This window comes from Giraffa tippelskirchi, chromosome 3, assembly GCF_054371585.1.
Source record: "Giraffa tippelskirchi isolate mGirTip1 chromosome 3, T2T-mGirTip1v1.2.pri, whole genome shotgun sequence".
NCBI classification, from domain to species: Eukaryota; Metazoa; Chordata; class Mammalia; order Artiodactyla; family Giraffidae; genus Giraffa; species Giraffa tippelskirchi.
In genome coordinates this window covers 163,584,671-163,600,119 of record NC_137277.1, presented here as the reverse complement: position 1 = coordinate 163,600,119, position 15,449 = coordinate 163,584,671, and the positions used below count along the sequence as shown (strand labels likewise).

The 15,449-nt window shown below is 52.7% G+C and overlaps 1 protein-coding gene and 1 long non-coding RNA gene across 14 annotated transcripts in view; one reads left to right on the top strand and one right to left on the bottom strand.

The window, feature by feature from the left end:
- TNS1 (tensin 1) overlaps window positions 1-15,449 on the top strand; it is a 213,457-nt gene that overhangs the window by 162,557 nt on the left and 35,451 nt on the right. For 7 of the 13 annotated variants that reach the window (XM_081583931.1, XM_081583932.1, XM_081583934.1 and 4 more), the window contains one exon: window positions 4,366-5,940. In XM_081583931.1, coding sequence (XP_081440057.1) covers window positions 4,366-5,940 — 1,575 coding nt within the window. Of the gene's footprint in view, window positions 1-733; window positions 1,690-4,365; window positions 5,941-12,257; window positions 12,345-15,449 lie in introns of all 13 variants that reach the window. The other 6 variants (XM_081583940.1, XM_081583937.1, XM_081583935.1 and 3 more) reach the window with 3 other exon arrangements.
- Window positions 11,163-13,713, bottom strand: LOC145543198 (uncharacterized). The gene is made up of 2 exons (XR_014080539.1): window positions 12,418-13,713; window positions 11,163-11,430 (listed from the first exon to the last, which is right to left on the bottom strand). It is a non-coding gene; the product is annotated as an uncharacterized LOC145543198 (long non-coding RNA).

Genomic DNA, 15,449 nt, shown 5'->3' with positions numbered 1-15,449 from the left:
TCCTGTGTTGATTTCTTTTGTTCGTTTTGAAGCACAAAGAATGGATACGTCTTTTCTTTCCAGGCGACTGGCCTGTTCTGTGCTTCCAGCCCCGCTTGAACTCCCACTGGAGGGAGCCTGGGAAGTAGGGAGTAGTTCACGTCCAAGTCAGCTGGGGATTTTCTTCAGAGCTTTCCAGAAGCATGACACGCACATCTGAATTACGGCCGCTGTGGAATAGGGGCCCCTTGGTGCAACCGAGCTCAGCGTTGAGGGTGGGGCCCAGGGCTTGGAGCAGCTGCTGCGGAGAGCGAGGTGTGGTCAGACAAAACGAGCAGGGCCTTGAACAGACTGTGGACTTCACTTCCCTAGAGAAGTGGGCAGGAAGTCCAGTCTGGTCCGGGCTGGGGACCTGGGAGATCTCCCTACTCTGGGCTGCCCATACCTTGTGTTTCCCCCTTCTGCTCCATTGTCACTCATCTCAACACCCGTGGGCCCATCCGGACAGGTCCCTCCCCATCCCCTGTCCCCTCCCACTGGGGGTCCAACTCCCTCTCCTCTGAGATAGTTTTACCTGAACTGGCCACGCCCATGACGGCTGCTGGGACTTGAAGATGCATCTGGTGGCTCCCTAGCTTGAGAGCCTTGAAGCCATCTCCCCTCACCACTCCAGTTCCCTCTCCTCCTCCCCCACTATTTCACTCCTCCTCTTTGCTCTGACCTCCTCTCTCTTTTGCCCTTCCTGCCTTAATAGATTGAAACCGACATGTTCCAGCTCCTTGTGGTCCTGGTAAATGGCTCTTAATGTGGCCGTGGTCGATGGGGAGAAGGGGATGGTGAGCGTGTTGTATGGCATGGGGGACGCGGGCACTTTCCTTCATCTCCGATGGGAGCAGCAGGTGTTCATGCCTCGTGGGTCATGCTGGTGGTGCGCTAGGGTTTCAGTCGAGCCCTCCCGGGGGCTGACAGACCTGGACGGGCCCGGGTGTCCTCTGTTAATTTGAAAAGGAAGACGACCCATTGAAAGTGTAGAACAGCCTGGAGCGTGCTGCCAGCCCTGGGCGTCAGGAGCAGCCGGCCTCTTCTTTGAGGACAGAAATAGACATTTCCATTTGTGCTTAGCAAATAGGATTCAATTAAACAGCTTCTACTTCTTCGATTTTCTTACTAAGCCCCAGTGGCCTGGCAGTTATTATCCTGTTGTTCCTGCAAACAGTAGCCCACGCTGGGGTAAATGACACGACAGAAGAAGTTTAATATTGGCATTTTCAAAGTCGATGGAGAGTGGCGTTGGCCCAGATGGGCCAAGATATCGGGTAGTGGTGATCAGTGTGAATTCTCCCTTTCTGTCTTGGAAGATGCTTTCTTATCTCTCTTGCCAAAAACCCTTCTTTGGTGGACCCTAGGGAGATCCTGGAGTGGGTGTGCTTTCTTCTGGAAGGAAGGGGCACTCAGGCCTGTGCTGGTTTGCACCCAGGGGGTCTCGTTGCCTTCTGAGTGTAAATGGGAGGCCATGGGACACCTCACCTTTCACTCCTCTCCCCGCTTCCCGGACTGTGTACGCATGGACCAGGGAGATTAGGGAGTTCGGGGGATGGAAGAGATCCCTAGTCCAGGAGGAATACTCTGTCATCTCACAGTGCCAACTGCAGAATGGGCCAGCAGCTTTCTTTTCCAGGTGAGATGGAAGGACAGCTCTTCAGATTCCCAGTAAGTGGTGTGAGGGGCCCATCCTTGTGGGAATCTTCCCCGCCCCCCTCCCCGCCCCTTCCCCACCAAGATCTGAGTGGATGAGAACCTTCTTTCTGTAATACTTTTCTCCTCTGGAAATAGCCATCAGAGTCTCTGTTTTGTGAGTATAGCATGGAGCCCGGTTCTTTGGGAGGACAGGGCATGAGGGGCAGCCTCTCAACTGCATTTTGGCCCCGTTAGGGATGATCCAGGGCTTCCCAGGTGGCTCAGCGGTAAAGAACCTGCCTGCCAATGCAGGAGATGCAAGTTTGTTCCCTGGGTCAGGAAGACCCTCTGGAGGAGGAACTGGCAACCTGCTCCAGTATTCTTGCCTGGAGAATCCCAGGGACGGGGGAGCCTGGTGGGCTGCCGTCTATGGGGTCGCACAGAGTCGGACATGACTTAGCGACTAAACAACAACAACAATAGGGATGATGCCAGGCGAGTCGGGAGAGGCAACGTGTGCACAACTGTGTCTCAGTAGCACTAGGGGCAGGCTGTCGGAGAATCAGTCCTTTCTCAGCCGAAACCCCATTTTAGTTCAGACCAGCGCCATCCTCATGAGCCTTCGGCTGTGGTAGCACTCTGGCCCAATGTCATTTGGGGCCTGCTGCTGGCTGAGGTCCCAAAGCCCCAGGGAGAACTGGGGGCAGAGAGATGCTTCTGGAGAGTTATGTGAGCGGGCAGCGCCTGCAGCCCCCAGGGGGTGTGTGTGCAGGATGGGGCCTCATCGAGCGTCTCAGTGCTAGTGCTCGGGTGACATCATTTGGTTGGCCTGTGGTTTGTGTGTGTGTATGTTGATCAGGATGTTCCTGTTTTGCGGTTGTCTGATCACTTGTTTTTGGCCGTGGGCTTCTGTACGAGTGTTTATTTTTAGAGGTTGCCACTTCTGGCCTGAGGGCTAGTCCTTGGGCATGGTAGGAGCTTGTATTTTCTGAAATGTTTGTGGCTTTAAATTTAAGTACTTATTTTGGAGTATTGCTGCTTTTTTGTGTGTTTTTTCCTAAGGGTGTGTTTGTGTGTGTGAGATATAACAGTGTAAAATAATAAAAAAGCTGTGTGGTCTTCAAAGTTCTGATTTACTTTTATTTTAAATTTTAAATTAGTTCTGACTTAAAATCCCAGCTTTTCCGGCTACTGCGTGCATGCATGCTCAGTTGTTCAGTTGCATATGACTCTTTGCGACCCCATAGACTATAGCCACCAGATTTCTCTGTCCATGGGGATTCTCCAGGCAAGAATACTGGAGTGGGTTGCCATGTCCTCCTCCAAGGGATCTTCCTAACCCAGGGATCAAACCCGCCTCTCTTACACCTCCTGCACTGGCAGATGGGCTCTTTACCACTAGCACCACCTGGGAAGCCCTACCAGGCACTATATGTTTGCAAACACATGGTTTCACCGTTCAGAGTCTCAGTTTCTCCATCTTTAAAATAGGCATAACAGCCCCAACTCACAGGATTAGAAATAATGTATGTGTAAATGTAGCAAGGTGTTCCCTGCATGTTAGCTGTTAATATTAGTATTTGTGTGTTTGTATCCACACTCGCTCTTTCTAACTGGGAGTGCCTGTGTCTGGGTGTTTGATTTGGGTGATTTCTGGTGGGAGTGTGTGTCTCTGGACATCTTTGTGTCTGGTTTTCTGCGTGTGACTGTTGGTGTCTGGGCTGGAGTCTCTGCAGTGTTTGGGAGGGGGCTTTCTTTTCTTTCCAGCTGAGGGCCTGCCTTGGAGTAGGGGAAGGGGAGGGGTGTGTGTGTGTGTGAAGGCTGGAAGCTGGGCTGCTGACTGTACAGGGTGTGAAATCACTGAGTTCCTCTGGGCGGGGAAGTTCTTCGCTCCTGAGTCAGCCCTTTGGCCTCCCGCCACCCAGCTCTCACTTTTTCCTTTCAGAGAAAGTATTGCTCACGGGGCCCCCAGAGTATCTGCAGACAAAATGACACAGGGGTCACCTCTCCCTGATGAAGACCTCTGCTTTTGTGTTCTCCATCCCTAAGATGTTCCCTCTACTCCTGGCCCCTGAAGCTCCTTTCCAGAACCCACAGGCCCTGGCATTCAGAGGGAAACTGTTCTCTCTAACACCAGTCCTGCTGGCTTTACTGAGCTCCAGCCTGGCCCAGCCCCTCACTTCCCCTTTGGGAAGTGAGTGCAATGCCAGAGCCAGGCTTTGAACTGGGGCATCTTGCCCCCAGGTCTCCTGACCAATCTGGGGCTCCACTGCCTGGCCCTGGCCCTGGGTGCTGGGGAAGCTCTGCTCAGAAGCCTTGGGAAGGGGTCCTTTTGTCCTTTCTGCCACTTCGGCTCTATCTCTGAGGGTTGAGAGGATTCTCTTTGGAGATGCTGAAGGTGGTACACGGTTGGGGCTACCCCTATGAGTCTGCCAGCCGGACGGTGCCTCCCCAGGCTGGCCACACAGTCCCCATGTGACCCTCCTACTCCACACAGGAGGGTTTAGCTGGGTACCAGTAGGAGGGGGCCCACCCATCCTGGCCACAGTCAACAACCACCTCCCACTATATCCATGTTCCACTCTCCATGGATTCCCTTTGGGGATCCAGGGAAGGGAAGCTCTCAGCTGCTTTCCTCGGGAGAATGGAAGATGTCCCACCTCCCACTGACGTCTGCTCTCCATCTCTCCTCCGGTCCCTCTCTTGTAGAGGTTGTGGGCCATACCCAGGGACCCCTGGACGGGAGCCTGTATGCCAAGGTGAAGAAGAAGGACTCCTTGCACGACAGCACCGGGGCTGTCAACGCCACCCGGCCCGTGCTGTCAGCCACCCCCAACCACGTGGAGCACACCCTCTCCGTGAGCAGTGACTCGGGCAACTCCACAGCCTCCACCAAGACAGACAAGACCGATGAGCCTGCCCCCGGCCCCACCAGTGCCCCTGCTGCCTTGAGTCCCGAGGAGAAGCGCGAGCTGGACCGCCTTCTCAGTGGCTTTGGCTTGGAGCGGGAGAAGCAAGGTGCCATGTACCACCCTCAGCATCTCCGGTCCCGCCCAGTGGGGGGCCCTGCTGTGCCCTCCTCCGGCCGCCACATCGTCCCAGCCCAGGTTCACGTCAATGGAGGGGCCTTGGCATCCGAGCGGGAGACGGACATCCTGGACGATGAACTGCCCAACCAGGATGGGCACAGCGTGGGCAGCATGGGCACACTGTCCTCCCTGGATGGAGTCACCAACACCAGTGAGGGCGGCTACCCGGAGGCCCTCTCCCCTCTGACCAACGGTCTGGACAAGCCCTACCCCATGGAACCTATGGTCAACGGCGGGGGCTACCCCTATGAGTCTGCCAGCCGGGTGGTGCCTGCCCAGGCTGGCCACACAGCCCCCATGAGACCCTCCTACTCCGCACAGGAGGGTTTAGCTGGCTACCAGCGGGAGGGACCCCACCCAGCCTGGCCACAGTTAGCGACCACCTCCCACTACGGCCATGACCCCAACGGTATGTTTCGCTCTCAGTCCTTTCCCGAAACGGAACCCCAGCTGCCCCCAGCTCCAGCCCGTGGTGGGAGCAGCCGGGAGGCTGTGCAGAGGGGCCTGAATTCCTGGCAGCAGCAGCAGCAGCAGCAGCAGCAGGCTCGCCCACCTCCTCGCCAACAGGAAAGAGCCCACTTGGAGAGCCTCGGGCTCAGCAGGCCCAGCCCCCAGCCACTGGCAGAGCCCCCTATGTCTGGCCTCCCCGAGTTCCCACGCGCGGCCTCCCAGCAGGAGATCGAGCAGTCCATTGAAACCCTCAACATGCTGATGCTTGATCTGGAACCAGCCACAGCGGGCGCCCCCCTACACAAGTCCCAGAGCGTGCCAGGGGCCTGGCCGGGGGCTTCTCCACTCTCCTCCCAGCCCTTCTCTGGCTCCTCTTGCCAGTCCCACCCACTGACCCAGTCCAGATCTGGCTACATCCCCAGTGGGCATTCCTTGGGAACCCCTGAGCCAGCCCCCCGGGCCTCTCTAGAGTCCGTTCCCACTGGCAGGCCTTACTCACCTTATGATTATCAGCCGTGTCCGACTGGGCCCAACCAGAGTTACCGTCCAAAGAGCCCGGCCACCTCCTCCTCGTCTGCCTTCCTTCCAACCACCCAGAGCTCTCTGGGGCCTCAGCAGCCCCCAGCCTCTCTCCCTGGCCTCACCACTCAGCCGCAGCTCCCACCAAAGGTGACTTCAGACCCATCCCGAACTCCAGAGGAGGAACCATTGAACTTGGAGGGGCTGGTGGCCCACCGGGTGGCAGGTAAGAGCCTCAGGGGCTGTGAGTGCTGGGTGTCCCCTCTTTATTCCCTCCACACCTTCCCTCTTTGGTCTTGGTTGGCTTTGCTGGGGGGAGGCACAGCCATCATGCAGGCATAGCCATCATGCCTCAGTGAGCGCTATTTTGGCCTGGGGAAGAGGCTTTTAGGAACCTACGTGCCACCCATCCCTTCCTGCATTCTGTGCCTGTTAGACTCCAAGCCAGGCCTGTGGTTCAAAGATCATTGTCTCAGGAGTTTTCAATCTAGTGAGGAAAGAGGTACACAGACAGATTATTCTAACAGAGTGCAGTGTGTGCTACCACAGAGATGGGGACCAAAGCTCCAGAGCCTGGGAAAGTAAGGCTTACCACCTAGGACAATCAGGGAAAGCTTCCTGGAGGTGATGACTCTGGGATTGGAGTACAGATTTTTCTAGACAGAGATAAGATGCCCTCTGTAGCTACCTGTAGTGGAGAAGGTTGAAGGGAGGCCTCTGTGGACTCCAGTTCCCTTTTGGGCCCTCCCAGAGGCATAACAGTGTCTGAGAGGGTGCCCCAAAGCCCTTGGACTCTATCTGAGTGTTTAACCCTAGTGGGTCCTCTCAGTATATTTGTGTCTCCAGGGAGGCCAAGATCCCCCTTCTTGTTCAGCTATCCTGCTAGTCCTTGCTTTAGGACTAGCTCTGTATGGGAAACAGGCACTGAGAAACAGAGCTCTCTTTCCTACCAGAGAATGGACTTATCTTTCTGGAGAGAGGAGAGAGAGTGGGACAACCTAGAGAGGTTTATTGGGGAGATAAAGGCAAGAAATGGCAGAGTGTCCAGGCCATGTTGCAAGGAACAGGAAGGACTCCCTACCTTCACTTTGGCCTAAGCCTATAACCATTCCATGAGGATAGCTAAACTGGGTGGGAAATCCTATGAGCTGGCTTTGTTGTAGGGGTGAAGCCCAGTCAGGGGTGGATCAGAGCCTGGGGTGAGAGGGACTTTGTGCCAAGCCCCTCAGATGACAGGGTGGTAGGAGGTCAGAAGAGGAGCCTGAGCAGCTGAGTCTGCCTTCTGTCCCTCTTCCTAAATTTAGGGGAAGCTGAGTCACCATGCCAGCTGCAAGGAGGGAGACGCCCTTCTTGGGGATGGATAGTGGGTTTAGGGAGGGAGCTGGGGCCAGGCCAGTTGGCTTTTGGGCTGAGTCCAGGATCTGGTGTGGGGACATGGATGCCCTGCTTCTGTACTTCAGAGCAGAACACAGCCCCCAGTTCAACTATGGGTAACTTGAGATTGGCCATAATGGCAGTACTCACACTATGGAAATTGGCAATCAAGGGCTTCACCTTCCCTGGAGATCTGGTCTAGCAACATATCATCAGCTTTACCCAAGGGTCAAAGGATAAGATGAGTAGCTCTATAACCCGAGGGGCAAAATGTTCCATGGGGTGGTCCCCAAGGGACCACCATATTCTATTTTTGTCCACATCTGGGCCAGTAAGATAAGGAATACTTGGCTTATCAGTAGAAGCCATTTTCTTTCTGGTTTTGTTGAAGGGAAAGGAATGGGCTCTCTCAATATTTTACAGAGTTGGGGTGGTGGCCTGAGGAATAGTGACACACTAGTCTAATGATGGGCAGTATTCAAAGAAATTTACCCTGATTCTGTGATTGGACTGGTCTCAGGTGTTTCTAGAGGTAGAGATTTCAATGCATTTTGGAGATCAGATGTGTATCTTATCCTTAAAGAGTCTAGAGTTTAGTAAGGGGGAAAATGAACTAGAACTTTAAAATGAAGTTATTTATAATAAGAGAAGAAGAGAAGTATGAAGTATCTAAAGAGAGTAGGATGAATTTCCTCCCCCTCCCAGAACCCTTCCATGTAGCTCAAGAGGAAGCCATACTTTAATGGCCCCAGAAGGATGTCCATCTTACAGTGGCTCTCCGCTCAGCCTTTTCTCTCCTACAAGTTTCTGAGGTCTTGCCTCTCAACCTCCATATCCTGTAGTTGCTCAGGTTTTGGCTGCCAAGAAGTCATAGGGATGGAGGGATATTATTGCACAGTATCTGTGTCCCCCAACCCTGCTGTCATCTCCTTCACCAACTCTGAGTGACTCCATCAGGAGAAGGGTTAAGATGTATAGAAGGGACAGTTATATTTGGTCCCTAGGGCTTCAAAAGGTCTCTTTGGTGCATGCCCTCTCATGACCAGTATTTCTTATGTCAGCAGATCTTGCTTGCACAACTTCTTCAGTAGCCCTTCAGGATATCTGCAGAGCTTGTGTAGATAAATATGCACCAGCAGGATTAATTTGTAAAACAATCTAGGAGCCAAGGGATAGACTTTCAGCACTATCTCTTTCTTCTCATTCTGTATTCTTCTGCAAGGAGCTGGAATATAAGCTTCAAAATGAGTAACCTAGGAAGCTCAGATCTGAGGAGAACCTCTATATGGTCATGAATATGATCTAGTTTCTTCTGGCTTTTCACCCTCAGGTCTGCCTTTTCCTCCTTGGCTGTCCTCTGTACTTCAATTCTGTGTCCTTGGTTCATGCCACTTTGATCCAACTACTACTTATGTCTTATTTCAGCTTAGCTCTCAGAGAATGTCAGAGTAGTTTTCTTAACTTGATAAAGAGTAGATACCAGAAACCTGTAGCACATATCACACTTTCTTGTGAAACATTAGAAGCATTCCCATTACACCAGGGATAAAATAAAGATGATTGTTATCACCACTATCATTTAACATTGTATTGGATATCCTAGCCAGTGCAATAAGACACGAAAAAGAAATAAGAGTCAGAGTTGTTGAGTCCAATCAGTTTTCATATGATCCTGATTCTGTGCCTGGACTGATCTCAGGTGTCTCTAAAGGTAGAGATTTCAACGCATGTTGGAAATCAAATGTAGATCTTATCCTTAAGGTGTCTAGAGTTTAGTAAGGGGAAAAAGAACTAGAACTTTAAAATGAAGTTATTTGTAATAAGAGAAATATGAAGAAAAGTTCTGTGGGAATGAAGAAAAAAGAAAGATCACTATCAGCTAGAGAGACTGGGGAGGCTCTGTGTGGAGTGTATATTTTAAACAGAGCCTTGGAAGATAGGGTTTTGAAATGGGTGAGATTAGTGGAAAAGGAAGGGTCATAATGAAGCTAGGAAAGCACAGGATGTGTTTGAAGAATGGAATGGATTGAGCGCAGATAGGCTGTGTAATAGAGAGTCAAGAAAGGAGCCTGGGGCTTGCCTCTGGTTGGTTTTAAATGCCAGACAGAGAAGCTTGAGTCTTAGCTAGTGGAAGTAAAGGAAGCCATTACTGTGTTTTAGGAAAGGATGCCATGATCAGAGCTGTAGTTTAGGAAGATATATCTGGTGGGTCTGTGGAGGAAGGATACAAAAGGGGAGAGACCTTGAGCTGGGAGATGCTAGGAGCTTATTGGCTAACCTAGATGATGGGGACTGAATTAGGGTGCTGACCATGGAAATGAAAAAGAAGAGATGGGGGCAGGGATGCTGTGGTGGGATGAGAACCAATGCATTTACAAGTTGATTGGATGTAGTAAGTGAAGAGCAGGGAGATATCAAAGATAATTCTGAGGCTCCATAAATAGAAACAGAACGATCATTCCATTAACAAGCCAGAAGTTAGGAGGAGGAGCAGTTTGGTATAAGATGAAGATCTCAGTATTAGTTATGTTGAATTTGCATGACAGTGGAGGCTCCAGATAGAGATGTATGGAAGGCAATCGGACATCTGGAATTGGACCTGAAAGAGTGGAAAGAGCTATAGATTTGTGAGTCATCCTCACAAAGATGAAGGTTAAAGCTTTGGACATGGATGAAATCTCTATATATCAGAAGGCATGGAGAGAAAAGAACTTAGAATGAAATGGCCATGAGGGAATGGAAGCCACGCAGGGCCTTGAGAACGAATGTTCAGGGCAGCGAGAAGACACTGAGATGGTGGGTCATCATAGAAGTCAGGATAGTAAAGGGTTCCCAGGAGGTTAGCCATGTCACTGTGGAGCGATCGTGAAGGGGAAGACTCAGGAAAATTCACTGGGCTTGCCAATTAGGTGGTCTCAGGGGGTTTCAAAGGCATATTTTCAGTAGAGTGGTGGTGACGAAAACCAGACTGAGGGATTGAGGAGTGAGAGATGAGAGAGTGCAGACAGTACATCATCTATTCTTTTGAATGGTTTTGTGATAAAAGGGAAGAGGGTGGTAGCTAAAGAGGGTAGCAAGATACTGAGAACTTCTTTGTGTGAATATAGGAGCCATGAGAGTTTTTAGAGGAGGAAGAGAGAGAGGTTGAGTATGGAGGGAAGAGTGAGAAGAGAAAGATACAAGAGAGTGAGAAAGAAACTGATGGAACAGGTCTCTTTGGAGGTAAGGAGGACGTAGGCTTAGGAGTAGATACCTGGGTAGATCATTTAGCCTCAACCAAGCGGTAAGGCAGGGGTTTCCCAGGCAGCACAACTGGTAAAGAATCCGCCTGCCAATGCAGGAGATGCAAGAGACATAGGTTCAATCTCTGGGTCAGAAAGATCCTCTGGAGTAGGAAATGGCAACCCACTCCAGTATTCTTGCCTGGAGAATTCCATGGACAGAGGAGCCTGGCGGGCTACAGCCCATGGGGTTGAAAAGAGTCAGATACAATTGAGCACACATCTGAGCTGAAGAGATAAGGTACCTCTTCATGAAATAAGAATAGAAAATGGATACAGATACAGTGAAATATTGGTGTCAACTTTTGAAAGCTTGAATTAAGAACTCAGTTTTTATATTTCATCATGGAAAAAGGAGACAAGATCAAAGCCCATTCTGTCATTCATTCAACATGTGCTCCTTGTCTATGCTACATGTTAGCCTAGGCTCTGGAGAAATGTGGTAAACCAAAAAGATAAAGATTTTTTTTTTTAAGAGGTGGAATTGGACAATAAACCAATAAGCAAATACACATATAATTTGTCAGATGGGTGATAAGTTCCATAGAGGTAAAGCAGTGAAATGCCAGTGAAGGGTAAAAGGTGGTGGTGGGATAGTTGGATGGTCAGGGAAAAAACTTTGTTGGGTAGGGAGGGAATATGCCAAAGGAAATAGCAAGTGCAAAGCTTCCTGAGAGAAGGAAAAGTCAAGGTTTCTGGCTTGAGCAACTAAAGGATGGAGTTGCTCTTCTTTCAGATGGAGAAGAATGTGGGAAGAGCAGTCTTAGAGGTGATATCAGAAGTGTGATTTTGGCCACGTTACATTTGAGATGCCCATGAAGTGTTTAAGATGGTTGGATGTATGAGTCAGGAGTTTATGGGGGAGAGACTGGAGCTTAGGAATGTGGGAGATATCAGTCTATGATGTCATGTGAAGTAAGAAACTGCTTGATCTTCCCAAGGGGGGTGAGCACAGACAGAGAGGAGGTCCTAGGATTGAGTTCTGGAGCCTTGAGACCTGAGGAGGAACCAGTAAAACAAACAAACAAACTGATATGGAGCAGCTTTTGAAGTAGAGAAAACTCAAAAGGTATGGCTCTGTGGAAGCCAGAAAGAAGTGATACTGGCCACTGTGCAGCCCCTGGGGTGTGAGATGGATTGGAGTCAGCTGGGTTGGAGCAAAAGACATCACAGGTCCTTACAGTGCATCCAGGCAGGCTCATCTTAAGGACTTTTCAGTGGTGCCCAGCAGTTTGGGGCAGGAGTTGAAGTGGTTCCTAAGTGGCTCCCATGGAAGAGGATTACTAAGGAGGGTGTGATGGAAGAATAAAGGGCCGAGGAATGCCCTGATGCTTGGGGAGATGACCCTTGGACTGAGACTGGCAGGGTCACTGATGAATCCAGGGGGATAGAGATGACCATGAGAGGACAGAGGTCCTGGAACAGGGACGTGCTGACCATGAGGGTGGATGAGATGTGGAGCCAAAGGATTGAAATCTCCTGGTCCCAGGCTGGCACCTTCCTGCTCCATGCTGGGGTTGGGAAAGAGAGAGGTGAGTGGTGTCCTACTGGACTGCAGAACGTCCACCTGTCCTTTGGAGAAGTGAGACCCCGGATCCACCATCTCTTCTTGTCTGACACCCTGCCCACCTCCCTCAAGTGTGTGGCCAGATTCTAGACTCAGAACACCAACTAATATTGATTTTTTTCTTTGTTTTTGTTTTGTTTTCGTCTTGTTAAATGCCTTGTCCCTGGTGTTCTTTGTGTGTCTCGTGTCCATCTGTCCCCTGTGCCGTGGGCGTGTTTCCTTCCTTGCCTGGTGTCCTCCTCTTCCCGCCTCCCTTGTTCCCCCCCTCACCCCACGCTGCTTGCCTCCCCCCTGCCGGCTCCCTGGGGTGGGGGTGGGCAGCATACAATGCCAGGCTGCAGGGCACTGGGCGGAGTGTCGGCTCCTGGCACCCTCCTCTCCACCGGCTCCGATCTTCTTCTCTTTCTGGTTGGTTCCTCTCCCTCTCCCCTCCTTTTGTGACTCACTCTAGCTCCCCTTTTCTCTCTCTTCCCTTCCAAACTTTGCCCGCTTTCTTCCACCTCTTCATTTCCCATATCCTCCTCATTTTCCCGCCTTTCCCTCTCCTGTTCTCTCCTTTCCATCTCTCTCTTCTCTTTGCCCCTGCTTCTTTTCTCACTGCCTCCCTCCTCTGTCCTTGCTCCCTTCCCCCTTCCTTCTCTCTGCATGAGCGAGTGCTCCCACTTTCTGCATGGACACGGTCTGATGCTTCCAGCCTTGGCCTTCCCTGCTGGGAAAAGGGTCTGGGGTGACTGGACCAACTTTCAGGCTCCTTGTGGGCATGCAGGTCTTTGCAACAAGGGCGCTCAGTGAGGGTTCGGGACAGCCCAGCTCTCCAGCCGCCTTGGCTCTTAGATCACCCGGGCTGTCCTGGCCAGAGCCTCGGCAGGAGCCAGACCATGCTCAGTATGGACCAGCGGGCACAAGACATAGAGTGGTGCCCCGGCACCTGCTGCTCTGTCCATTCTGGAGTACAGCACTCGATGGGGCAGGGCACCCCGCTCTGACTCATCCTGAATCTCTGATCCCAGGACACATGGCCAAGAGTCAGAAGCCCTGGGTGTGGTCCTGGCTCTACCTATGACCATCTCTGTGGTACTCCCGGGCAAGTCTCTGAATTGCTCAGAGCTCACTCTCCCAGTGTGACAAATGGAGGATCATAGCCTGGCCATGTGCCTTTAGCTTGGTGACTTGATGTACTCCAATATGGTGGCCCTTCCATTCAGAGTCACACTGCTCTATTTGAGAGTGATGTGGTCCACTGGCATCCTCCACCCCAGCTGGACATCTATGCCCTTAGGCTTTTAGTTCTGGGGAGAGAATCCCCTCATCCCATCCCAGCTCCTTGGAAGCCAGAAGCCCAGGTCAGGGAGAAGACAGTGTGCATGGGTTTACCCCATGCTGTGGCCTTAAGCAGCTCCAGGAAAATGCTTAGGGGATGAAGGGAGCTGTTGACTCCCAGTGGCAATATCTGGTGCTTTCAGGCCCCTCCTTCTCCCAGTCCATGGACAATAGGAAGATGGCTCTAGCAGTATGGCTCCCTGTCCACCTCCTCCCCTGTCCCTCCACCTTCTTCTCGGCCCAGTGGTGGGGAGTGCAGTGTCCAGCTGGGCCTGGGGTTTGGGGCAGTTCTGGGGGTGGGCCTGTCCTGAGGGGAGCTGGCATGGCTTGCCCTGGGGCTGTTAGCTAGTGTGATTGCCGTGTGGCTTTCTGGTGCCCTGGCCCCAGCAGGTGGCCTCCTGGATCCCCTCGCTTCCAGAGCCCCAGGCAAGCAGTCGGACACCCAGCCCTGCCACCTGGAGCTGAGGAATCCAGTCTTTTGGAAAATGGAAGGCTGGAGAGAAGAGCTGGGTCTGTGAGGGTGGAAGCGGCCAGTCCGGGGGTTGTAGGGGAGGCATGTGGTGAAGGCTGGCACAACGACATTTGTCCACGGACGCTGGGGCGGTGGGCAGCCATGCTGTATCTATGAATCAGGTGTATTGACATGTGTTAGGGCGACAGCCTCTAGAATTGTGTGTGCGTGTGTGTGTGTGCGTGTGTGAGAGAGAGAGAGCGATGAAGGAGATTCTTAGCCTCAGGATCAGCCCACTTTAGGAGCCTTGGAGCTCTAACCTTGGAGCTGACTGTCCCCAAGCACAGCACCATCCGGGGGAGCAAGCGAGGGCCCCAGGAGATGGGGCTGCTCCAGCGCTCTGTGCCCTGCTCTTCAGGTCTGGTGGCCAAAGTGGAGGCTCCGGGCTGAGGTGACCGCTGTCCTGGAGGTGGGGAAGGCGTGATGCCCAGAGTGTGTGAGCAGCCCTCGCAGGACGACACAGGGCTTCTGTGTAGTGTGTTACTATCCTAAAGGCTGCTTTCTGGCTGCTCCTTGTGCTGCTGGGCTTAGAAGACTCACCAGCTTTGCTGGGAAGACTTTCCAGTGTCCCTGGGCTGCCTGTCTTCCCTCCACTTTCTTCATGAACTTCTGGTCCCCGGTCTCCTGCTGAGGAAGGGCTGACTGTCGAGGTTCTGAGGATGACTGTGACCTGCCAGGCTCAGGCTGTGTGCCCACATGTGTGTGTGTGTGTATGTGTGTGTGCGCGCGCACACACCTGTGTGTATGCAGGGAGTGGGGCACTAGACAGAGGCCCTGAGAGCCGGGTGGGGCCAGGAGACTGAGAAAGTCCTGGGGTGGGGGTGGGGGGATGTTCTGGGCAGAGAGGAGGCTGGTGGGAGAGAGTGGGGCTATTTTTATTATCCATCAGTCTCTGGGACGTGAGGGAGGGGTATTCTCCCTCTGACACAGGCTGTCAGCTTGTGTCCAGACGTCCCAGCTTGGCTGAGGAACAATGGGGCTCTCTTCTCTCCCCTCTTCTCTCCCCTCTGCCATGGCCCGTCTCCCCTCCTGCAGAGAGGGACAAGAGAGAGGGAATATGGCTCTCCTGGCACTCGGGGGGCAGATCTGGGCCTGCCAAGGCAGACAACAGTGGGACACTGTGTTCAGAGAATGTAAGAGGCCCGGGGCTGGCCACTGGGGCTGCGGGGGGCGCTCCGCGGGAGAGGGTCTGTCCCCGTGGGAGTGGAATGTGGGGCTTCCCTCTTCTGCAGAGGGGGGCTATGCCCTGCAGGACCCTACGCTTGGATGGCAGCCTGTCCATCCCCCTGCCTCCGAGCAGAGCTGGTCCCACTCTGGTGGTGGTGGAGAGGGAGCTTGAAGAATAGATGTGATTGCTCTCAAGTATTTGACCGCCTTGGGCCAGACCTCACACCCTCCACAGCCTGGAAGCTTCCCCTCCCCACAACGGTGTAGCCTCCTCTCTGGGCCACTGCAACCCTCTGCACCCCCTGAACGTGGAGCTCATGTTCTGAGTGCATCCGGGAGAATGTTCTGTGTCCCTCCGGTAAAGTCAGGGCCCTGAGTTAAAGCAGACCTGTTTTTCAAGGTCAGACATCGGATCCCCAAACAAGGACATCAGCCACCCCTTGCAAAGACACGGGCTCTGGCCAAGGGAGGCAGGGGGGCTGGGCGAGCCAGAACTCAGTGCAGCACTAATGCCT